This window comes from Schistocerca americana, chromosome 5, assembly GCF_021461395.2.
Source record: "Schistocerca americana isolate TAMUIC-IGC-003095 chromosome 5, iqSchAmer2.1, whole genome shotgun sequence".
NCBI classification, from domain to species: Eukaryota; Metazoa; Arthropoda; class Insecta; order Orthoptera; family Acrididae; genus Schistocerca; species Schistocerca americana.
Genome location: NC_060123.1, coordinates 154519362 through 154545484, shown reverse-complemented (window position 1 = coordinate 154545484; position 26123 = coordinate 154519362). Strand labels below are relative to the sequence as shown.

Genomic DNA, 26123 nt, shown 5'->3' with positions numbered 1-26123 from the left:
CAGCCATTTTCAAGTTGGGGAACGAGTCTGTTTACAGCTTGTTTGCAACCGATGGAACAGGCGGAGATATTTTCAGATGCACTTGTAGCAAAGAAATATTTCTGTTTTTATTGTCTGCACTACAATTTGACAATACAGAAAATTGCAAGGAAAGAAAGAAATAGACAAATCAGCAGCAATTTCACAAATCTTTCTGCATTTCATCGAAAACAGTCAACTTTGCTACTCTGTAGGTGCAACAGTGTGTCGATGAAATGCTTGTTCCTTTTCGTGGAAGGTGTGTGTTTAGAATGTACATGCACAAGCCGGCAAAGTATGCCCTGAAAGTTCAGTGTTTGACGCTCGTACAAATTACTTGTACAATGCATACACTTATTCTGGAAAACGCAGCGACGGTCACACCCTTCCCGGCCATGAGAAAGGTCACAGTGTTCCCACACAGGCTGTTCTTCGATTGGTGAAACCCATTGAAAACACAAGGAGAAATGTTACAAGTGACAACTGGTACTCATCAGTAGAACTAGTCAATTAACTTTCAAAAAAAGGTCTCACATACATTGGTACATTGAAAAAGAACAAAAAAGAGATACCACAGAACTTCTTACCTAATAAGAAACATGGTGTGAAGACATCTGTTTCCATTTCTACATAAGACATGACTCTGGTTTCCTTTGTGTTCAAGAAGTCCAAAGCTGCAATACTGATTTCTTCTATGCACCATTCAGTAAACAATGATCCCGAATCAGAAAAACCTGAGATCATCCTGTTATATAACACAACAAAAGGTGGTGTGGACTGTCTTGACCAAAAGTGTACAGCTAATTTCTCAAGTCGCCGGGCAAGAAGATGGCTTTTGGTTATTTTCTTCATATTAGTGGATGTTGCTTGTGGTGTAAATTGTTATGTGGTACATCAAGCTTATCCAAAGGCAGAAGTAATGACAAGATTGAGCTTCATGAAGACTCTAGCAAGAGACCTAGTTGAACCTCATATGAAGCGTAGAATTTCTATTGGGCGCTTGCCATGAGAGTTGAGTGACACCATCAGAAGAATACTTCACTTACAAGATGAGCCTCTGGCACCGAAAGAAGAATTAAAAAATCAAAAAATCTGTGCCTTTTGCCCTGCTCGTCTCAAGAGGAAAACAAGATATCCATGTCAACAGTGTGGTGTTCTGACTTGTTTGGAGTGTTCCAGGAAGGTCAGCGTGAAGTGTCTGCAGGTGGAAATTGACTAAAGTATGATTCAGTGGCACATAAGAACACATATTTAGTTTTTACTTGTAATTTTAGAAGTAAAATGTGGCAAAGTTTCCCCATTCATAGACTTATGGACTGAAATATTCAGTCTACATTGCAAAGATGAGTTGTAAACAGTCCACACCACCTTTTGTTGTGTTATATAACAGGATGATCTCAGGTTTTTCTGATTCAGGATCATTGTTTACTGAATGGTGCATAGAAGAGATCAGTATTGCAGCTTTGGACTCCTTGGGCACAAAGGAAACCAGAGTCATGTCTTACGTGAAACTGTCAACAGATGTCTTCACACCACATTTCTTATTAGGTAAGAAGTTCTGTGGGATCTCTTTTTTGTTCTTTTTAGTGTACTAATGTATGTGAGACCTTTTTTTGAAAGTTAATTGACTAGTTCTACTGATGAGTACCAGTTGTCACTTGTAACATTTCTCCTTGTGTTTTCAATGGGTTTCACCAATCGAAGAACAGCCTGTGTGGGAACACTGTGACCTTTCTCATGGCTGGGAAGGGTGTGACCGTCGCTGCCTTTTCCAGAGTAAACGTATGCACTGTACAAGTAATTTGTACGAGCATCAGTCAAATGCTGAACTTTCAGGCCATACTTTGCGGGTTGTTCCATTCATAGACTTATGGACTGAAATATTCGCTCTGCATTGCAAAGATGAGTCGTAAACTGAAAGTTGACTTCACACACAATTTATCGTAAGTCATGTTGGTTTTTTCCACCCAGTTATGTTGCCAATTTGTAATATAATCTCTCTGATGATAATCAGTGTTCGAGTAGAGAGCTAACTATTTGCTGTTATTTTCGTAACTCATATAATTAAAAATATATTCCAAATTTCGCTTTCTTTTAATTGTCGAAGTGTTTAAAAAAATCAAATTTCTAGAAAGTCCACCTATAAGAAGTGTAATGAACGGTGGGAAGTCAAGAAACTATATATATTCAGCAAAATTCTGTGAGACCCCTCCATAGAAACTGCGTTTCCGTGAATGACCATAGTAGTTACGGCTTAAATAATTTCCGGCAAATACTGGAATGGTTCACTCATCAAAGCCACAATCCACTAACTGTCCTACCTTCATAAAAGCGTACTTATATATTCTGTGTGTATGTGCAGCAGAGCTATTTGTGTTCATTGAATTATGATACTAAATCTAATCTTCTTGTTGGATGATTCCTGGGTGACTAAATAAAGCATGTAACACGGTTAAAAATTGCATTTACAACAATTTATACTGTCAAATGGTTTCATATGGAGCACACTATTAATCAGGGTCTGAGATTTACCTTTCCTATCGTCGGTGGTTCTTGTATGTAAATGTTGCTCATTGTTTATTTATGCTGTCGGTCATTGACGATTTCAACAAACTGTAAATAAACATGAGCACCAGCGACTGCAGCCTTTTGTTTACTATGTTTGTTGAAAACTTTGAGTTCACAGCTGTCACGGCAACAGTCACACATTTCAAATTTTTTTGCTGCCAGGGATGAACACTGATGCATAAATATTTTGTCAACTATATAATCGCTAAACTCTGTTAAAAGTATGAAAACAACATTAAATAGTAAGCAGTAATTGCTCCATTTGAGAATGCGAAAGATGTGATATTTTCCGAAATACAGTGGTTAATATCTTCACAATTGATGTTGTTTGAGACTTCCGGCGCAGAATGACAGTGAATTAAGTTGTGTGTATGCGGTTCGTATTAAATGTGGAAAGTTTTGTAATCACTGTGATTATTTTGCAAAAACAGAGAAAATGGCAGATCACGATGAATTAATCTCACAGTTTTCCGATGTAACCGGAGTAGATTCGGAGAGAGCAAGATTTTACCTGGAATCGTCGGCGTGGAAACTGGAGGTAACGTATTTTAAATCTTCTCAGAAAGTGAAAAATTGTTGGGGCTTTTAAAAAATGTTGAATAGCCCATCCATAATATTTTAAAGCAATCTGATCTCTAAACTCGCTCTACAAACGCCGTTGATGGTTTTTATCTCGGTAATTTATCACGGAGCGATCGTTTTTACATATCATTGACGTTTCTTAAGGGTATTGTGGTTGCCTATACTCGAATACGTTTCGGTTGTCTTGATGTATACTCCCTTTTTCAGTTTTAGCCATATTCATTAAATGTTTTTCATGTTATTTTTTCGTAGTTGGTGCAGATTTCCATCCTAAACGATACATCAGTTCATAGAGTAGTTATAACGAGAGAACATTCACAAACACTTACCACTGTTGTGCATGTTGCTGTTGTTGCTGGCTGGCAATGCATTTATTATGCCCAACCATTCATTAAGAGAGCCAATGGCAGTTCTACAGCTACTCTACATCCGAAAATTTCGTGCGAAACTGTAATGTAACGTCTTATTGTTTTGTGCATAATTTAATTCCTCGTTTAGTGAATAGGTATGTTATCTGATAAGTCTGTTTTAAGAAATACTTGAGCTACCTGAAAAGGTTTGTCACTAACATAACAGGAAATTTGTAATATAAGGCTAATCAGATACTCGTTGTATGATCATAGCCACACGATTCTTTATATACCAGTAACTTAGACATCTGTGTAATTTTCCTCCAAAATCTCATTTTCTGTAGTTTCTTTATAGATCCTTATTGGTCATGAGAATAATATAGTCCTAGTTCAGTTTCCTTGCAATTAAGGAGAAGTGATCATTGAAGATTTTTCGTATTTCTTTAATACTAGTCCCCATATTCCTTTCATTTTATTATAAGAGAACTTTGTTGTCTCTTAATGGCTTTCACACTTATTTTCAAATAACATTTCTTAAGATCTCATAGAACTGTCTGCAGTGAGGTGCTGCATAGTGAAAAAGAACCATCTTAAAAGATGATGGATGTCTGTAGGAATGCATTACATCTACCTCATAAGCTGTGTTCCTGCCATGAAGTCATTCATGAGTTGACTACATGATTCTTTTTAAATTGGGATAGATTAATTTTGAAATTTTCAAAGTTTGCATGTACACTTCATTTATATCTGAAGAACTTTCAATAACAGATACGTCCCTCATAACATGATAATTTATTTCTAACCTCCATCATGATGAATCTATCAACTAGCATAATGTAAATGAAAAAAATGTGTTGTTAGTCTGTTTTGTGCTCAATGGGTGTTTGATATTGTACTAGTATTAATGAAATAATTGTAACCACTATAGCTACTACTGAAACTGTTCTTAATTTTCAAACTAGTTGCAGTCGTGGATCGTCATCACAGAGGACTGTGTGCTGCTTTCGCCCCCTCCCCCCCCTCCCCCCGATAGGCCATAGCCAATAGGATGATAGTATATGGTAGCGCCGCCGCCCCCCCCCCCCCCTCCTTTTCAGTAGTTGCAGGGGCAACAGTCTGTATGATTGACTGATCTGGCCTTGTAACACTAACCAAAACGGCGTTGCTGTGCTGGTACTGCAACCGGCTGAAAGAAAGGGGGAACTACAGCCATAATTTTTCCCGAGGGCATGCAGCTCTACTGTATGGTTAAATGATGATGGCGTCCTCTTGGATAAAATAGTCCCCCATTCGGGTCTCCAGGTGTGGACTACTCAGGAGGAAGTTGTTATCAGGAGAAAGAAAACTGGTGTTCTACGGGTTGGAGCGTGGAATGTCAGATCCCTTAATTAGGCAGGTAGGTTAGAAAATTTAAAAAGGGCAATGGATATGTTAAAGTTAGATCTAGTGGGAATTAGTGAAGTTCGGTGGCAGGAGGAACGAGACTTCTGGTCAGGTGAATGCAGGGTTATAAATACAAAATCGAATAGGGGTAATGCAGGAGTAGGTTTAATAATGAATTAAAAAAAAAAATAGGAATGCGGGTAAGCTACTACAAACAGCATAGTGAACACATTATTGTGGCCAAGATAGACACAAAGCCCTTGCCTACGACAGTAGTGCAAGTTTATACACCAACTAGTTCCGCAGATGACGAAGAGATTGATGAAATGTATGATGAGATAAAAGAAACTATTCAGATAGTGAAGGGAGATGGAAAATTTAATAGTCATGGGTGACTGGAATTCAATAGTAGGAAAAGGAAGAGAAGGAAACGTAGTAGGTAAATATGGAATGGTGGTAAGGAATGAAAAGGTAGCCGCCTGGTAGAATTTTGCATAGAGCATAACTTAATCATAGCTAACACTTCGTTCAAGAATCATGAAAGGAGGTTGTATACATGGAAGAAGCCTGGAGATAATGGAAGGTATCAGATAGATATTGTATAATGTTAAGACAGAGATTTAGGAACCAGGTTTTAAATTGTAAGACATTTCTAGATGCAGATGTGGACTCTGACCACAATCTATTGGTTATGAACTGTAGATTAAAACTCAAGAAATGGCAAAAAGGTGGGAATTTAAGGAGATGGGACCTGTATAAACTGACAGAACCAGATGATGTAGACAGTTTCAGTAGAGCATTAGGGAACGGTTGACAAGAATGGGGGTTAGAAATACAGTAGAAGAAGAATGGGTAACTTTGAGAGATGAAATAGTGAAGGCAGCAGAGGATGAAGTAGGTAAAAAGACGAGGGCTACTGGAAATCCTTGGACAACAGAAGAGATATTGAATGAAAGGAAAAAAATGCAGTAAATGAAGCAGGCAAAAAGGAATACAAACGTCTCAAAAATGAAATCAACAGGAGGTGCAAAATGGCTAAGCAGGGATGGCTAGAGGACAAATGTAAGGATGTAGAGGCATATATCACTAGGAGTATGATAGATACTGCCTACAGGAAAATTGAAGAGACCTTTGGAGGAAAGAGAACCACTTGCATGAATATCAAGAGCTTAGATGGAAACCCAGTTCTAAGCAAAGAAGGGAAAGCAGAAAGGTGGAAGGAGTATATAGAGGGTCTACACAAGGGCGATGTTCTTGAGGACAATATGGAAGAGGATGTAGATGAAGATGAAATAGGAGATATGATACTGCGTGAAGAGTTTGACAGAGCACTGAAAGACCTAAGTCGAAACAAGGTCCCGGAACTAGACAACATTCCATTAGAACTACTGACGCCCTTGGGAGAGCCAGTCATGACTAAACTCTACCATCTGGTGAGCAAGATGTATGAGACAGGCAAAATACCCTTATACTTCAAGAAGAATATAATAATTCCAATCCCAACGAAAGCAGGTGTTGACAGGTGTGAAAATTACTGAACTATGAGTTTAATAAGCCACTGCTGCAAAATACTGACACGAATTCTTTACAGACGAATGGAAAAACTGGTAGAAGCTGATCTTGGGGAAGATCGGTTTGGATTTCGTAGAAATGTTGGAACACGTGAGAAAATAGAATTAGAAAATAGATTAGGGAAAGGCAAACCTATGTTTCTAGCATTTATAGACTTAAATTTATCTTTTGACAATGTTGACTGGAATACTCTCTTTCAAATGCAGAAGGTGGGAGGGGTAAAATGCAGAGAGTGAAAGGCTATTTACAATTTGTACCGAAACCAGATGGCAGTTATAAGAGTCATGGGTCATGAAAGGGAAGCAGTGATTGGGAAGGGAGTGAGACAGAGTTGTAGCCTGTGCCTGATGTTATTCAATCTGTATATTGAGAAAGCAGTAAAGAAAACAAAAGAAAAATATGGAATAGGGATTAAAATCCATGGAGAAGAAATAAAAACTTTGAGGTTCGCCGATGACATTGTGATTCTGTCAGAGACAGCAAAGGACCTGGAAGAGTAGCTGAACGGAATGGGCAGTGTGTTGAAAGGAGGATATAAGATGAACATCAACGAAAGCAAAATGAGGATAATGGAATGTTGTCAAATTAAAGTAAGTGATGGTGAGGGAATTAGATTAGGAAATGAGACGCTTAAAGTAGTAAATGAGTTGTGCTATTTGGGGAGCAAAATAACTGATGATGGTCGTAGTAGAGAGGATATGAAATGTAGACTGGCAATGGTAAGGAAAGCATTTCTGAAGAAGAAAAATTTGTTAACATCGAGTATAGATTTAAGTGTCAGGAAGTCCTTTCTGAAACAATTTGTATGGAGTGTAGCCATGTATGGAAGTGAAACGTGGACGATAAATAGTTTAGACAAGAAGAGAATAGAGGCTTTCGAAATGTGATGCTAGAGAAGAATGCTGAAGATTAGATGGATAGATCACGTAACCAATTAGGAGGCACTGAATAGTATTGGAGAGAAGATAAATTTGTGGCACAACTTGACTAGAAGAAGGGATCGATTGGTAGGACATATTCTGGGCATCAGTGGATCACCAATTTAGAATTGGAGGGCAGTGTGGAGGGTAAAAATCATAGAGGGAGACCAAGAGATGAATGCACTAAACAGATTCAGAAGGATGTAGGTTGCAGTAGGTTCTGGGAGATGAAGAAGCTTGCACAAGATTGAGTAGCATGGAGGGCTGAATCAAACCAGTCTCTGTACTGAAGACCACAACAACAACAACATATGGTAGCCAGTGAGAACTGCTGAACCTAAAGATTTCTTTCAGTGGAGAAAGCATATTGATAATTGTTTCCTATGTGGAGAACATTGAGAAAACTAGATATGCCAACAAACTGACTTGTAATGAAGCTCAGGATGTAGATTAGGCTGAAATGTGACTATTTGATTGTGAGTTGGTGAATACAAATAATCTCAACATGGAAATAAGATAACTTTAGTAGATTGATATGTAGTATAATGATGGGTTAATTATTAACTTGGTAGAATAAAATATCAGCTATCTTTATTTATGAACCATAGGAAATCATGATTGGCTACCAAACTCTGACATGTGATCACCAAGTTCACTTCTCGTTATTCATTGTGCCAATTTACCAAAAGTAGCACACAATTGAAGACTAAGTGCACTTTTATCTCAGGCAGCGTAAATGTACACCAGTGTTTAATAATGTGTGTTTTGTGTGTACAGCTGAGTTGTTGATTTCATTTTATGCACAATATTCAGACGATCCACCCAGTCTTATTCAGATGCTGTGAGCTACGTAGTGAAATATGGTTTCAAAACTTCCTGGCAAATTAAAACTATGTGCAGGACTGGGACTCAAGCTTGGTGTCTTTTGTGAGCAACTGTTCGATTGACTGAACTGTACAAACATGACTTATGACCTGTCGTCATAGCTACATTTTCACTAGTACCTCACCTCCTACATTCCAAAGTTCACAGAAGTGCACACGCTCTGCTGCACAGCAGTGTCCTATACCAACTGATTCATTAGCCAACTAAAGCAGTTCTTCCTAACCACCCAGAATCCCAAACCTCTCAACCGAGCGAGGTGGCGCAGTGGCTAGCACACTGAACTCGCGTTCGGAAGGACAACAGTTCAATCCCGCGTTCAGCCATCCTGATTTAAGTTTTCTGTGATTTCCCTAAATCGCTCCAGGCAAATGCCGGGATGGTTCCTTTGAAAGGGCACGGCCGACTTCCTTCTCTGTCCTTCCCTAATCCGATGAGACCGATGACCTCGCTGTCTGGTCTCCTTCCCCAAACAACCCAACCCATCCCAAGCCCCTCACCTGGTTCAGATTCATTGATAACATTGTCTGATCTGGATCGAGGGCGAGGACACCCTGTTCACATTCCTCCAAAACCTCAAAACCTGCTCCCCTATTGGCTTCACCTGACCCCTCCTCAACCCAACAAGACACATTCCTTGATGTTGACCTCCACCTCAAAGATGCCTACATTGGAACCTCCATCCATATCAAACCTAACAACCACCAGCCATACCTCCACTTTGACAGCTGCCACCCATTCCACACCATGAAGTCCCTTCCATACAGCCTAGCAGCCCTTGACAGTAACATGCATAGTGATGAGCAGTCCCTCTCAAACTACACCAAGGGCCTCACTGGGGACTTCACAGACTGTAATTGCCCTCCCAACTTTGTACAGCCACAGATCTATGCCTTATCTCTCCAGTCACACACCACTTCCCAAGTCCCACCATCCTGCCATAGAGGACCATTACTCTCATGACTCAGTTCCAGTGTGGACTGAAGCAAGTGAATCATATCACCACCAGTGTTTCGACCACCTCTCTTTCTGCCCTGAAATGAAGGATGTTGTACTCACTATCCTTCCCATCCCTCCGACAGTGCTGGCCGCTGTGGCCGATCAGTTCCAGGCGCTTCAGGCTGGAACCGCGCTGCTGTTACGGTTGCAGGTTCGAATCCTGCCTTGGGCTTGGGTGTGTGTGATGTCCTTAGGTTAGTTAGGTTTAAGTAGTTCTAAGTATAGGGGACTGATGGCCTCAGATGTTAAGTCCCATAGTGCTTGGAGCCTCCAACAGTGGTACTCTGCGCCCCACCAAACCTACGCAGTATCCTCATTCATACCTACTCAATGCCTGCTCTCAATCCCTTCCCTCATGGCTCATATCTGTCTAATAAATCTAGATGTAAAACTTTGCCATACATCCTCCCACCACCACCACCACCACCACCTCCTACTCCAGTCCAGTCACAAGCCTTACCTATCCCATCAAAGGCCGCACTACCTGTGAAACCAGTCATGTGATCTACAAGCTAAGTTGCAACCACTGGTGGACAAGAAATAGTGGGACCACCCAGTTGCCAAGCATGCTGTGCCGTCTGGATCCTTCCTATCCACACCAGCTTTGCTGAGTTGTGCAGGTGGGAACTCCCTGCAATATATACTACGTTCCTTTAACCTTCCTGGCCTCAACCTTTGTTAGTCACTGTCCTTCACCCACCTACACCTTCCCTATTCCCACTCCTTCACTACACACTCTTGTGTTCTGCCAGTGCACCTGCAGTCTTTATATTTCTCTCCTTTTCTGCCTCCCCTCACCCCCTCGCTCTCCGTCTAACCTCCAGGCTGCACCTAGCTGCCCTACCCTCTCCCCACCACATCCCTGCATGCTTTGACAAGGAGCACTTTACCTCCCCCTCCCCCCTCCCCAGATTTTTGTGAAAGAGACTGACCCATTTCCTTCCTCAATACACACCTGTGCTCTGTCTCGAATGACTTCATTCTGTGGGACATGAAACCCAAAGTGTCTTGGCTCCCTTTTATGTAAGTTGATAACTGGTGGTAAATAATATGGAACATCCACATCTTGTGCCATTATTGATAAATGTGACATAGTTCCACCAAGCACCATTGCAACAATCCATGAATGTAAACTATGTTTGTATTTACATCTCAGGCTATTCATTTGTGTATAAATACATATTTACTTTGACACACGATGAAAGTTCAGTAATAATATAATTGTTTCATATATGGAGGTGTGTGGGTATAGCTTCAGTTATGATATTAGTGTTCAATATTCCAAATTGATGGAATACTTGGTAAGCTTTGGATGTCACATGTAGCCTTCTGGGCAGATGAATCTGTAATTATTGGCAGTAATAAGATAAATGAGGCCATTTTTAATTGATTTTCCATTATTTCTTGTCTTTTTCTTGTGTAACATTGATAATTTGTGATATAATACAGTATAGTATGTTTAGTGAAAGTAATACACACTTAAAAAACAACAGTATATTTGCTAATATTTTTTATCACTTGAATACAACTATTCTTGGAATGTTTTGTGCTGTCAGTTAGTGGAAAAAATCATGCAGTTTCACCATAATAAAGGCATATCTGATACTGTCTTTTAAGGGTCTGCAGATGAATGAATAACTTCTTATGAGTGCGGTCAGTTCTCAATTTGTCAGAAATAATCAGCAACAAGATAGCTCTTTTGCGATAGGTTTTCTTAAAACATGTCTCTGTACACACAGTATGAAAAGCAATAGTGAGAATCTCTTCATTGTTAGTAGCCAATGGTGAAGTGTGCACAAGTATGATGAAAATCTCTTTCATGTTTGTGGTATACACTCCTCCTCAGTAGAAGCAAAGGTTAATTTGACCAATACCCAAGAATGATAATCCAAAAATCACCAGGTGCATACAGGCTAAATAGTCCATTATCTTTAGAATCTAATGCTGTGCAGTACATTGTTGATGCACAGCTTATAATACTTTCAACTATTTAAATACTTTCAACTACTTAAATATCCATCAGGATTCCAGAAACACCATAGCACAGTCACAGTCAACTTCTCCTTCAGATTTTATTCCTTCTCTACTGTTGCCATACATTTCTGAATGTGTGTCATTGCTCACATTTTGGGAGGGCGGGGTGGGGCATAATGAAGATATTACTTAACAGTGTTTTATTCAGAGTGACATTTCTGAAATACCATATTAACTATTAGTATATCTAAAAACAAAGATGATGTGACTTACCAAACCAAAGCACTGGCACGTCAATAGACACACAAACAAACACAAACATACACACAAAATTCTAGCTTTCGCAACCAACGGTTGCTTCGTCAGGAATGAGGGAAGGAGAGGGAAAGACGAATGGATGTGGGTTTTAATGGAGAGGGTAAGGAGTCATTCCAATCCTGGGAGCGGAAAGACTTACCTTAGGGGGAAAAAAGGACGGGTATATACTCGCGCGCACACACACACACACACACACACACACACACAAATATCCATCCACACCTATACAGATACAAGGAGACATATTCAAAGGCAAAGAGTTTGGGCAGAGATGTCAGTCGAGGCGGAAGTGCAGAGACAAAGATGTTGTTGAATGACAGGTGAGGTATGAGTGGTGGCAACTTGAAATTAGCGGAGATTGAGGCCTGGTGGATAACAGGAAGAGAGGATATATTGAAGAGCAAGTTCCCATCTCCGGAGTTCGGATAGGTTGGTGTTAGTGGGAAGTATCCAGATAACCCGGACGGTGTAACACTGTGCCAAGATGTGCTGGCCGTGCACCAAGGCATGTTTAGCCACAGGGTGATCCTCATTACCAACAAACACTGTCTGCCTGTGTCCATTCATGCGAATGAACAGTTTGTTGCTGGTCATTCCCACATAGAATGCGTCACAGTGTAGGCAGGTCAGTTGGTAAATCACATGGGTGCTTTCACACGTGGCTCTGCCTTTGATCATGTACACCTTCCGGGTTACAGGACTGGAGTAGATGGTGGTGGGAGGGTGCATGGGACAGGTTTTACACCGGGGTCGGTTACAAGGGTAGGAGCCAGAGGGTAGGGAAGGTGGTTTGGGGATTTCATAGGGATGAACTAGGAGGTTACGGAGGTTCCATCCAAATGGAGTTTTGATTTCTGCCGAGTATTAACCGAGTGAATGCTGCTTATTGTTGGAAATAAACTAACATTGGTAACAAGAAATAACAATAAGGAATATACATACTGAGAGACCAATGTCAAAATACGCAGACTCGTGAACAGAGGTCGACAAGAGGTTCGTGAACTCACACCACTTATTCCCCGAACCGCCTGTTTCTGAGCCAAAAATATCCTTCTAGAATGGGAAGAGTTACCCCAAAATATAATACCATACGACATAATTGAATGAAAATAAGCAAAGTAGACTAATTTACGTGTCGAAGTATCACTCACTTTCGATACCGTTCGAATAGTGAAAATGGCAGTATTAAGTCTTTGAACAAGATCCTGAACTTGGGCTTTCCACGACAGCTTACTATCTATCTGAACATCTAGGAATTTGAACTGTTCAGTTTCACTAATCATATGCCCGTTCTGTGAGATTAAAACGTCAGGTTTTGTTGAATTGTGTGTTCGAAACTGTAAAAACTGAGTCTTACTGTGATTTAACGTTAGTTTATTTTCTACAAGCCATGAACTGAGGTCATGTACTGCACTACTTGAAACCGAATCAATGTTGCACACAACATTCTTTACTACCAACCTAGTGTCATCAGCAAACAGAAATATTTTAGAGTTACCCATAATACTAGAGGGCATATCGTTTGTATAAATAAGGAACAGGAGTGGCCCCAACGCTGATCCCTGGGGCACCCCCCACTTGACAGTACCCCACTCAGATCCCACATCACAGCCGTTATCAACATTGTGAATAATGACCTTTTGCTGCCTGTTGCTAAAGTAACAGGTGAACCAATTGTGAGCTACTCCCCTTATCCCGTAATGGTCCAACTTCTGGAGCAATATTGAGAGATCAACATAGTCAAATCCCATTGTTAAATCAAACAATATGCCAAGCGTTTGAAACTTTTTGTTTAGCCCATCCAGTACCTCACAGAGAAAAGAGAATATAGCATTTTCAGTTGTCAAACGACTTCTAAAGCCGAACTGTACAATTGATAGCAAATCATGTGATATAAAATGATCAATTAACCTTACATACACAGCCTTTTCGATAACTTTTGCAAACACTGATGGCATAGAAATAGGTCTAAAATTATCTACATTATCCCTTTCTCCCTTTTTATAAAGCGGCTTTACTACTGAGTACTTTAATCGCTCAGGAAACTGACCATTCCTAAAGGAAAAATTACAAATATGGCTAAATACAGGGCTAACATGTGCAGCACGGTACTTTAATATTCTTCTAGACACTCCATCATAACCATGAGAGTCCTTAGTCTTCAGTGATTTAATTATTGACTCAATCTCCCTCTTGTCTGTATCACAGAGGAGTATTTCAGACATCAATCTTGGAAAGGCATTTGCAAAGAAATTTATAGGATTTCCTGTAGAAACTAAATTTTTATTTAATTCACCAGCAATGCTCAGAATTGTTAAATACTGTACATATATCTGATTTATCAGTAACAGAAATATTATTACTGCGAACTGACTTTATATCGTCAACCTTGTGCGGCTGACCAGACACTTCCTTCTCAACTGACCATAAGGCTTTAATTTTATCCTGTGAATTAGCTATTCTATTTGCATACCACATACTTTTTGCCTTGCTAATAACATTTTTAAGCACCTTAAAATACTGTTTGTAATGGGCTACTGTAGCTTGATTGTGACTACTTCTAACATTTTGATATAATTCCCACTTTGTTCTACATGATATCCTTATCTCACTAGTTAGCCAACCAGGCTGTCCATTACTGCTAGTACCACGTTTAGAATGTTCTAATGGAAAGCAACTGTCAAAGAGCATGAGAAATGTGTTATGGAAAGCATTGTATTTATCATCTATATTATCGGCACTATAAACATCTTGCCACTCTTGTTCCTTGACAAGTTTTGAAAAACTCTCTATTGCTGTTGGATTAACTTTCCTACGTAGTTTGTAATTAAATACAACATTGGTTGGAGTACAAAAACCTTTTAGTGTTAAAATTTGTGCATCATGGTCTGAAAGGCCATTCACCCTTTTACTAACAGAATGCCCATCTCGTAATGAAGAATGAATAAAAATATTGTCTGTGACTGTGCTACTGTTCCCCTGCACCCTAGTTGGAAAAAACACAGTTTGCATCAGATCATATGAATTTAGGAGATCTACCAACATCCTTTTTCTTGCACAATCATGTACAAAATTAATATTGAAGTCACCACAGATAACTACTTTCTGGTACTTCCTACAAAGTGAATCACGAACCCTCTCTAGCTTAAGCAAAAATGCTCTGCAGTCGGAGTTAGGGGACCTATAAACAACAGCAATTAGAAGTTTAGTTTCACTAAATTCAACTAATGCTGCACAGCTTTCAAATATCTGTTCAGTGCAGTGTCGTGATACGTCTATGGACTCAAATGAAATACTGTTTTTTACGTACAGAGCCACTCCCCCACCCCGCAAGGAACTCCTTGAGAAACAGCCAGCTAATCAGACATGGTATGGTATTCTTACTGTAGAAGGGAAAGGTCAGAAAGCACACTTGCTGTGGCTTGAAGTCTGAGAAGATTTTATCCAAATTTCACATTCAGAACAGGAGGAATTTTACTTTAGTGCTGCTGTGCTATGAGCATTTTTGTGAAGCTGAAATGTTACTGCAGGTCATTGTAGACTTCCTAATATATTTCTATAATTGAAATGTTAGTTCTATATCTGTCCATGGTGTGTTTGAAGCTAAAAAAACTGATCAGTAGTTGGTGTTTCTACTCACTCTGCTCCATGTCTTTGAAATAAGATATTTTGTATTACATATAACTTTGCCTATCTAAAAGTTATAATCAAAAGATGGAACAGTGATGGAAAATTAATTCTGGATGAAATTGCTGATTTTTCAATTCTTCTGTTTTAGGTTGCATTAGCAAGTTTTTATGAAAATGATGCAGATGATAATCCTATTGATGATGACCCTGTAGAAGTGGCTCCACCACCACCCCCTTTGGCAGCCTCTGCACCATCTGAAAGCAAATCAGCATCTCGTGTCAAAACAAATTCTCGGTAAAGTTTTCTTTGCTCTAAGACTGTGAAACTGAAAATTAGTTGTATTACCTTTTAAATTAACTGTTTTAATGCTTCAGCAGTAAATTTTTTTTAATGTGGTGTATTATTGTTCACTTTTGTAACTAATATATGAGAAAGAAGCTCAGAGTTTCTGAAACATATTATTTCAATCTTCAAGGTTTGCAACAGTGGCAAGTTTGCATAAGAATGACACCAGTTCTGATGAGGAAGAAGGGCAGGCATTCTATGCAGGTGGATCTGAACATAGTGGGCAACAAATTGTTGGTCCTGGAAAGAAGAAAAAAGATATTGTGGCAGAAATGTTTAAATCAGTTCAAGAGTATGTACCTTAAATATATTTCTCTATTAATAACAAAATTGTACACATTTACAAGTGATGAATTAAGTAACTTTAGAGAGAGATTCTATTTGTTTTTCCTGTTATCATGGGAGGTTCAATATAGAATTTATATATTACTTACAAGCAGTTTGTACAACATCTGAAACATCACCTCCAGCACCCTAAACAAAGAAGATAAGACAAAACATTACACTTTCACAACAAATTAAGTGAAATCTATAATAGTGACAGCCTCTTCTTGGGATTGCTATGTAAAGAAAGCGATGGAAACTCTCTCTAGCTATTGAGGTTATTGAAGTCCTATGGAGAGGTTAAGAACAGCTCCTTATACAATGACTCCATTGGGAGAATTCACATTTCAGAGTTTAATCGTGGTACTTTTCCCCCCGTAGTGTCAAAGTTTTGTTGTCAGTATTTGAGGGAAAGATTAATGCAGTCATCGACCTGTTTTAAGCATCAGTGGTTTACCTGATGATATGCATTTGTTGTTCTGTGGTGTTACATAATCATAAGAGCCTAATTGTAAGAAACCCACAAAGAGTGCAGTCACTTGATTCTTTGTGCTCTCAGCGGCTCACTCTCTACTTACATCGTGGTCCAATTGAGTCTCCAGAGAATGAGTGGCTGTGTGCATATGATCTGTGTGTGGTTCTTTGGTCTGTGGTGAAGATCTTTGCTCAAAGCTAAATTGCTGTCAGCCTTTTCTGCATATCTGTCTGTCTGCTGCTCAGTGCAGCCTCTATTCAGTTAAGAGTGATCTATCCTCAGGTAGATATTCAAATGTGTATATTTTAGACCTCAGCAGCTTATATGAACAAGTTTGTTTTGCAAAGGTCAGAAATAATGATAGACCCATTTTTTAAAAATATATATGGAGTGCTCTGCTGTGTCATGTCTTTTACTTTAATAAGAACTCTTTTTTTCTTGGTATTCCTCTTCTGTTTGTGTTTAATGGTACTAGCATTTCTTGACTACTGCTGTACATCATAAACTTATACAGATGTACAGAGAGTGATTTTTGCATCTGAAGATTGCCATTCAAGGAGACTCCAATTGTGCATGAAGTTTGTTGTCTTATACAAATTTGAGCTGAGGTTGAGGACTGGTTTTGTTTACATTTGTCTGTTTTTCAGGCATGGAGCAGAAGTTGTGGACCCAAGACATCCTACACCTGGGCAGAAACAAAAGTTTTCAGGAACTGGATATAGATTAGGACAGACCAGCAGTGACACTCAAGGTATTTTATAGTATATGTGTAGCACTTGTAAGCATATTCAGTGAATATTCCCTTCAGATTTCATTGTATGATTTTGTAAAATAATGTACTGTAGTTACTTGTAAACAAAGGCAGGTATCAGTTTTCACGTTATGGTGAGTCAAGATAACATGTAGTAGGTTGTCACCTCTTGTTTGATTCTCCCACTGTCAAGAATATAAACATTTTTTGGGTTTTTCAGTAGTCTTGGTGAGAATTGATTTACTGAGTGTCGAAGTAAGCATGTTGTTAAGAAGATTGTTCCAAGCACCCCCTCCCTCCCGCTACCACAAACTGTTGCCACATCATGGGCAAATCCTACATCATGTCAAAGGCAGAACAACTCATAATCCCACACATTTTGTTTAGCAACTAACATTTTCATTGCATAGCTTTTCATATCGGAATGACCATCGCTAAACTTGCTAAACTCATGATAGATGCAATTCACTATTTTTTAACAGGGCTGCAGTATTGTAACTTCCAGATCAAAACATTCGCTTGCAGTATGGCTTTTTAAGCAAAACTCTTTTTACATCTGTAACAATCAAGTGAGCATAAAGCTCATAACGTTTACAGTGTGACAGTCATGATTGAGCTTTTTCAGTAAAAGTGAAAAGTGTCTCACTCTAGTTATGCTTTAACTCCTGACCATAGTTTCAGAATGAGAGAAAAAATCTCTGTAACATACTCTGGTACCTTTTTACATTTGTTTGGTGCCCGGCCGTACTGTACACTCTTTGCCTTAGCCTCTCCAGTAACGCAGATTCATGACCCACACAAACGGGAGGTTCATATGGAAATAAATTCTTCATGCTGCCACAGCAATTGAGACTGAGTTTGGATTTTTAGAAGCAGTACTGAATTAGCTGTCAGTTCTTTCTATTTTGTCATCTTGATGAACTATTGTCAATAATTATTGCTTAAGATGTGAAATTGTGTAATGTGTGTTCACACGCTGATCTATTACTTTACTTACCATTTTATCAATGAGGTAGTTTTTAACACACAAATGTATCATTACATTACTGAGTGGTAACCCATGTGTCTTCTGAAGCATCAATTACAATCCTCCCTTCCCCCCCACTTCCTCCTTTTTCTGTTCAATTGAGTCCCAAAGAGTCAGAACGAAATAAAGTAATGGCATCTCAACAAAATCTACATGCAACACATTTTACCACAACCTCAACTGAGTACATTGATGGATAATCATCAGTTTCTGTTTTGGGAAAACCAAAGAACTAAACAAAAAGTCTCTAAAACTTTCAAAGACTGTTAGTGAATTGATTTGTGATCTGTTCATAATTTAGAGACTAACCAGTGGAGGAAAAATTATAGAAGCGATGAATGGATTGATTAAATATTGTTTCTCTGTGGAAGATTTGGAGATGAAAAACTTAAAATTGCAGAATAGTTGACTTGTTTATATCTGCATTTTTGTTTCTGCACTTTTATTTTTTGTGACTATACTCTTCAGCAAACACCATCCATGACATAGCCACCAAATGAACCCCACTCCTAGCTGTCAAGCCTAGCCTGGCCACCTTACTTCCCTCCTAATTCCAGCACATCACCCACCCTAGCCCAATCATAACTGTAATCAAACTCCAACACCTCATAATCCCAACCCCCATTTAGTTCTAAACCTCTCATTTAAATCTCTCTGAGTTTTCCTTCCCCCCACTCAAATTCAATTACACTGCCCGAGTCAAGGATTCCTCTCATTCACCCGTAGCCTTAATTGGTAATATAACTTCACAGTCTCAGTCCACTACCAAAACCGCTAGCATTGAATGCTTCCTATATGCTGATTAAAATTACTGTATCAATACCATGAAAAGGTGAGATTTCTACTTACTATATAGAGGAGACATTAAGTTGTAGATAGGCGCAACAAAAGGCAGTTATATATTTGAGTTTCGGGCGAAAAGGCCCTCTTCTAAAGTAGGAAAAAAAATAAACATACACACACACATATTCATAGAAGCAAAACTCTCATACACAGTTGACCATCGTCTCTGGTCACTGAGCCTGGACTGCCTCACTGGTCAAACACAGTGACCATGTGTGTGAGTTGTGCTTGTGTGGATGTGTATGTGTATTTTGTACTTCAGCCTAGTCATGCTTGGCAAGGCTCTGCATGTACCTACAAAGCAGACACACTATGAGCAAATGCTGCTTGAAAAAGAACTAAGATTTGCTGACTGCTGGCTACTGCCACTCGACTCACAGCAACCTGGCAGCCCTGGTAGACTAGCCAGTTTCATTATTACCCACGACTACTTCACTTTTGAGGATCAGATCTCCATCCAAGTTAGGGATGTCTCAATGGAAACCAGGATGGGGCCATCCCGTGCCATCCTATTCATGGCTGCATCCCTCAACACACAGAAGCAGTCTCCTCTGGCTCATTAAAAATTTGTTGATGACGTAGTTGTGGTCTTGACGCCAGTGAAGAACAACTCTCACAATTACAGCATATATGTTGTCCACAAACAAATCTCCTGTCATTCTCTTCCTCTTACCCTGCAACTACTGCAGCTCCCGTTTGCAGAAAACTCAAAAGTACATTCATCGTCACCCAGTAACAGATAGGTTTCCAGTGCCTCAATAGGTTCCTCTGCTATACCTATGACTTTTTCAAGTCAAGCTTTGAAATTAGGTTATTCCCTCCAACATCCTTACCACATCACCCAATGTCACCCTCCTAACCCCCAAACTGTTCTTGTCAAACCATATCCTTGCAGTTGTCCGTGCTGTCCCTCCCACTACTACTAACTGTTGCCACATCATGGGCAAATCCTACATCATGTCAAAGGCAGAACAACTCAAAATACCACACATGTTGTTTAGCAACTAACATTTTCATTCCATAGTTTTTCATATCGGAATGACCTTCACTAAACTTGCTAAGCTCATGATACTTCCTGAGCTTGCTCTACAGCAAGTCTCAAGAGGCCTGAGTATTTGCAGTTTGAATCCTCTCATCCAGGACCAGTTTCCCTGAACTCTGCAGTTAGGAAATTGTTCTCCAATGTGTGTTCACCTCCCACCATTCTCGTCCATTAACAAACCCCCGCCCTTACTTGGTTATTTATGTTCTAATGTACGTTTACATTGGCAGTATTTCCTTATGTACTCAAGTTCTTAATTCCCTCTCTTTTCTAATTTTCCCTTTTGCTTCCTATTTTTCTCTGCATTTCCTTCCCTTTTTTTCCTTTTATTATGTTCATTTTTTCTTCTCTCTCTCTCTCTCTCTCTCTCTCTCTCTGTCTGTCTTTTTCTCTTTCTCTCTTTCGTTTTTCCCTGTCTCATTTTTTTTTCTTTCCTTTTAGTTCTTAATTGTGCTATTCATTCCAATTCTCATTTCTCTTCCTCTCAATCCATCTTTACTTCTCACACTATCTTTCTATCACCTCTGGGCTGAAGTGTTTACCAATGTACCATTTTTGACCTCATACACTCTGACACCTCCCATTTCATTTTTCTCTCACATCAACCTCGTAACTGGTGGGTCCATCTCAGCCTTGGGGTCTGAGTGATTTGCCCCACTTTTCCAAATCCGTCATCTCCTTCCTAAAGAAGCAGCTAACAGTCCTCAAAGCCAGGTGTAGATTTACTACTTTTAATGTGTCTATCAGCAGTACTGAAACGTCAGTTCTTGGAGATAAGTACTAGTTATTCATTCTGTGCCCTTGAAACTTTAAAACAAAATTGATATAAAATCAGTGAAGATAATATTAACAGAAAACCTTGGGAGGAGGAATGTGAGCAAAGTGGTTTACTCATTCATTCACTCCATCAAATTAATGGGCGAACTTAAAAGAATTTTAACAGGTCTGCTTTGTAAGTATTTCGCTCATAACAGCAACCCAACAATGATAAAAGAATTCCAACACTCTTTCTTATGTGCTAACAAATGTAAAATATATTAAAATGTATTATTATCATCATCAATCATCATCATCGTCATATTTACCTGAATGTAAGAGAACCATGAATATAAGATGACGCCTCCTTTTTTAAAGAGGCTCCTTGAGAAAAATTTATTTTTAACGTATTTTGACTAATCAAAATTACAAACTGTTTTACTCACATGAAATATCTACCAAAAAGTTAACATTATACATATTCTAAACTTATTCCATTTATTGATTGTCTGCATTTTGATAATACTAGGAGAAATAAACAAAACGAAATGGTTTGCATTACTTTTCAGGCAGTTTTCTATTCTACCTTTTTTGCTTACTAGCCCTGTAGTCTGTGATATCACAGGATGACCACCAAGACTTGAAACCTTGGAGACCAGGAGAAAGCCTTGAATTTTGGGGGGGGAAAAAAGAAAAAAAAATAGGAAAAACCTGGAAAAGACTGAATTTCTGCGATAAACCTGATTTTTTAAAAAATGATATCCATCACTTCATTTTTGTATACAAAAACATTTTTAAATCAAGTTATGGTCCTTTTAAGAAGCCTTCAAATATTAGGCTACATATTTCGATATTATCTGAGTATTTCCGTCTTTATCTCAATGTCTTCATCCATACAACTCGACGTAATTTCTTTCCCAATGTGGTTCTCTGTTCAAGAGAGACGATGTTATTGGAATGTCTGTTCGTGTGAAATCGTTCCTTGAATGAAAGGCTGTATTTATCTACATTAAATTCGTATATTTCAGTAAGTGACCCATACAAACCTACGCAGGTAAGTTTTCTTTTGCTTGAATGTCTTCCAGGAAACACACCCTTGTGAGCATTTTGATAACTCAAACTTAAAGCTTCATACGAGTTGGCATTGATGTTCTGTTAGAAATAATGATAGATAGTTCCTGTGGATGACTTTACATTGGCAGTGTTAATTGTAAATGCAATTTTGTGTAGCCTTGGTAGTGATTTTTTAACATGCTGATTGCCAACCAAAAAATGATGTGAGCATAACCTCGAAAATATAAGAATTCAGCGGGAAGGTTGGTTTTCTTCAGTTCTGAATAATTCCTTCAACAACAATTTTAAAAGAAGTATAGGCTGTCAGACAGAGCTGAAATTGTGTATAAGCAGCACATTCTGCTTCTGGCTACTTAGAGTATGGCTGTGTGGTGTATAAGCAATGATAACTAGCAGCCCGAATATACCCAGAAAAATTTTTCTGCCGCTGCCAATGTTTCATATTCGCACATGCACATAGCTGTCTGAGTTAGAGTGGGAGTACACTTCACATGACTCGTATTTTGTTTGTGGCACATTTTTCAATTGTTTCAAAGCTATTGCAGTCCCCATGTTCAGTTATTTCACATTTACACTTTATTGTTAATAGTAAGGTAAGCATATCAGATGTTTATCAACCACTATGTGCAGGAATCTAATCAGAAATGGGATGAGAAGCGTTTAAGCTTTGCAAAAATCAAACACAAGTCTCTATGTCATCGTAGCTGCACATGCGTAGTAACGCCTGTTTATTTTTAATTCTTGAAAGTAGCTGTGTGGCAGCTGCTTAAATGAACCCATTGTTACATGTTTTCTGAGACTAGTGCCATCTACATCTTTCCATCAGTAATGGAAACAGATAGTGTGAATCACCTGCGCAGTTGAACAAGTTCGTAACGTATCAGAGCGCAGTGTTCTTCAGTCATGCCTAAACAGAGTATAACTTGATTCCAGAGTATGCACAAGTCAATTTATCCCTAGGTTATGCACGGCACTAAATTATAAATGAATGCATTACCCTCTTGAAGCAACACAATGTTAAATATTTCGACATTGGGGAAAAGTGCTTTGGACAGCCCTGCTTAAAGCCCAAAATGCAGACTTTCCGCAAACAAACAGAAATCTTTTCCGATAAATATATTTATGCAACGCCAAGTAGCTGATGCAATGAAAATTCAATCCCAAAGTAGTGAACAAGATAAGCCTATGTTTTATAAGATTTGGTTGTTAATCATGATGAACAATCGAAGCATATTCCTTGAGACTTTGAGCAAATGTAGGGGAGGAAGATGTTGATTAGAATTATCTTTGCTTTTAAAATTATTCTCAAAAACTTTTACGCCCGAATGTGTCAACCTTCATAAAAATGAGCCATTACGAAGTGAGATTTCCCTATAGAGTGCTGTGATCTATTTCGGTCATCACTTTTTTTTAATTTTATCTTCTCTGCTACCATGCAAATTGAATCTGGAGTATTTTTTTTTTTTTTTAAATTAAGTTAATCTGTTCTTTGTTTTGATCATTGAATTATGCAGGTATGAAATCTTCAGTTAAAAAAAAAAACTGGCCATCTAAACTGTTTTCAGTGCAGTCATTTTCATAATCAGAAAATGTCATAAAAGCTGAAATTTTGTGGTGCTTCCGTTCAATTTATAATCCTTTGTCAAGCCCTAAGTTGTGACTGCTTGCATATCATCATTTCCGCAAATGTTTCCATACAATCAAATTGTTGTGAAAACGCAATTGCATAGAACAAATATTGCATGTAGTATTGTTTATGGCAAATTTATTTACATGATTAAACAATATGGCAAAGTTCTTCCTGAATTTGATGAAAGTTTAAATACTGTTCCTTGAAAAATACAAGTGGACTTTCATGTTAGTTTTTGGGATCTAAATAAGTTACAGGTTTCAAACCAATATTTTGACTCTGCTTTTATTCAACACACAAGCACCAGTTACTTACTAGATGACTTGAAAGAATCTTATGATTTGCAGAACCCTCCAAAAATTTTTCAGTTGTTGATGGATGGACCAAATGTGAATTTTAGTTTGTAAGGACTTCAGTAATGAGTTAAAAGAAATTTCTGAAAACATGGAACTCTTGCAGTTAGGTAGTTTCAACCTACATTTAGTTCATGGAGCTTTCAAAACTGGCACGGGAATCACACAATTTTGGAGATCCTTGTATTATTTGATTCATGATTTGCCTACACAGAGAGATCAATATACAGAATATACAGCCTCCTCAAATTTTCCTTAGGAATTCTGTGGCATGAATTGAAAATGCAAATGTGGCCAAATGAGCTCTAAAACTTCTTCCACATCTAAGAAATTATGTTTCTCAATTGGCTCAAAATAAAACTCTAATTCACTTACTTTTAAAGCCCTATCAGAAGCTGTTAAAGACAAACTACATCTACATTTATACTCCGCAAGCCACCCAACGGTGTGTGGCGGAGGGCACTTTACGTGCCACTGTCATTACCTCCCTTTCCTGTTCCAGTCGCGTATGGTTCGCGGGAAGAACGACTGTCTGAAAGCTTCCGTGCGCGCTCTAATCTCTCTAATTTTACATTTGTGATCTCTTCGGGTGGTATAAGTAGGGGGAAGCAATATATTCGATACCTCATCCAGAAACGCACCCTCTCGAAACCTGGCGAGCAAGCTACACCGCGCTGCAGAGCGCCTCTCTTGCAGAGTCTGCCACTTGAGTTTGTTATACATTTCCGTAACGCTATCACGGTTACCAAATAACCCTGTGACGAAACGCGCCGCTCTTCTTTGGATCTTCTCTATCTCCTCTGTCAACCCGACCTGGTACGGATCGCACACTGATTAGCAATACTCAGGTATAGATCGAACGAGTGTTTTGTAAGCCACCTCCTTTGTTGATGGACTACATTTTCTAAGGACTCTCCCAATGAATTTAAACCTGGTACCCGCCTTACCAACAATTAATTTTATATGATCATTCCACTTCAAATCGTTCCGCACACATACTCCCAGATATTTTACAGAAGTAACTGCTGCCAGTGTTTGTTCCGCTATCATATAACCATACAATAAAGGTTCCTTCTTTCTATGTATTTGCAATACATTACATTTGTCTATGTTAAGGGTCAGTTGCCACTCCCTGCACCAAGTGCCTATCCGCTGCAGATCTTCCTGCATTTCGCTACAATTTTCTAATGCTGCAACTTCTCTGTATACTACAGCATCATCTGCGAAAAGCCGCATGAGACTTCCGACACTATCTACTAGGTCATTTATATATATTGTGAAAAGCAATGGTCCCATAACACTCCCCCGTGGCACGCCAGAGGTTACTTTAACGTCTGTAGACGTCTCTCCATTGATAACAACATGCTGTGTTCTGTTTGCTAAAAACTCTTCAATCTAGCCACACAGCTGGTCTGATATTCCGTAGGCTCTTACTTAGTTTATCAGGCGACAGTGCGGAACTGTATCGAACGCCTTCCGGAAGTCAAGAAAAATAGCATCTACCTGGGATCCTGTATCTAATATTTTCTGGGTCTCGTGAACAAATAAAGCGAGTTGGGTCTCGCACAATCGCTGTTCCCGGAATCCATGTTGATTCCTACATAGTAGATTCTGGGTTTCCAAAAACGACATGATACTCGAGCAAAAAACATGTTCTAAAATTCTACAACAGATCGACGTCAGAGATATAGGTCTATAGTTTTGTGCATCTGCTCGACGACCCTTCTTGAAGACTGTGACTACCTGTGCTCTTTTCCAATCATTTGGAACCTTCCGTTCCTCTAGAGACTTGCGGTACACGGCTGTTAGAAGGGGGGCAATTTCTTTTGCATACTCTGTGTAGAATCGAATTGGTATCCTGTCAGGTCCAGTGGACTTTCCTCTGTTGAGTGCCTTGGACACTTATTTCGATGTCAGCCATTTTTTCGTTTGTGCGAGGATTTAGAGAAGGAACTGCAGTGCGGCCTTCCTCTGTGAAACAGCTTTGGAAAAAGGTGTTTAGTATTTCAGCTTTACGCGTGTCATCCTCTGTTTCAATGCCATCATCATCCCGGAGTGTCTGGATATGCTGTTTCGAGCCACTTACTGATTTAACGTAAGACCAGAACTTCCTAGGATTTTCTGTCAAGTCGGTACATAGAATTTTACTTTCGAATTCACTGAACGCTTCACGCATAGCCCTCCTTACGCTAACTTTGACATCGTTTAGCTTCTGTTTGTCTGAGAGGTTTTGGTTGCGTTTAAACTTGGAGTGAAGCTCTCTTTGCTTTCGCAGTAGTTTCCTAACTTTGTTGTTGTACCACGGTG

At 39.0% G+C, this 26123-nt stretch overlaps 2 protein-coding genes across 3 annotated transcripts in view; one reads left to right on the top strand and one right to left on the bottom strand.

The window, feature by feature from the left end:
* LOC124615297 (spliceosome-associated protein CWC27 homolog) overlaps positions 1 to 2834 on the bottom strand; it is a 122634-nt gene extending 119800 nt beyond the window's left edge. Inside the window, exon 1 of the mRNA XM_047143083.1 lies at positions 2551 to 2834. Coding sequence (XP_046999039.1) covers positions 2551 to 2592 — 42 coding nt within the window. The 5' untranslated portion in view covers positions 2593 to 2834. The remainder of the gene's footprint in view (positions 1 to 2550) is intronic.
* A 68-nt stretch (positions 2835 to 2902) lies between these two features.
* LOC124615298 (NSFL1 cofactor p47) overlaps positions 2903 to 26123 on the top strand; it is a 56111-nt gene continuing 32890 nt past the window's right edge. The window contains exons 1-4 of one of the 2 annotated variants that reach the window (XM_047143085.1): positions 2903 to 3124; positions 15345 to 15490; positions 15672 to 15833; positions 16988 to 17091. In XM_047143085.1, coding sequence (XP_046999041.1) covers positions 3023 to 3124; positions 15345 to 15490; positions 15672 to 15833; positions 16988 to 17091 — 514 coding nt within the window. In that variant the 5' untranslated portion in view covers positions 2903 to 3022. The remainder of the gene's footprint in view (positions 3125 to 15344; positions 15491 to 15671; positions 15834 to 16987; positions 17092 to 26123) is intronic. The other variant, XM_047143084.1, reaches the window with a different exon arrangement.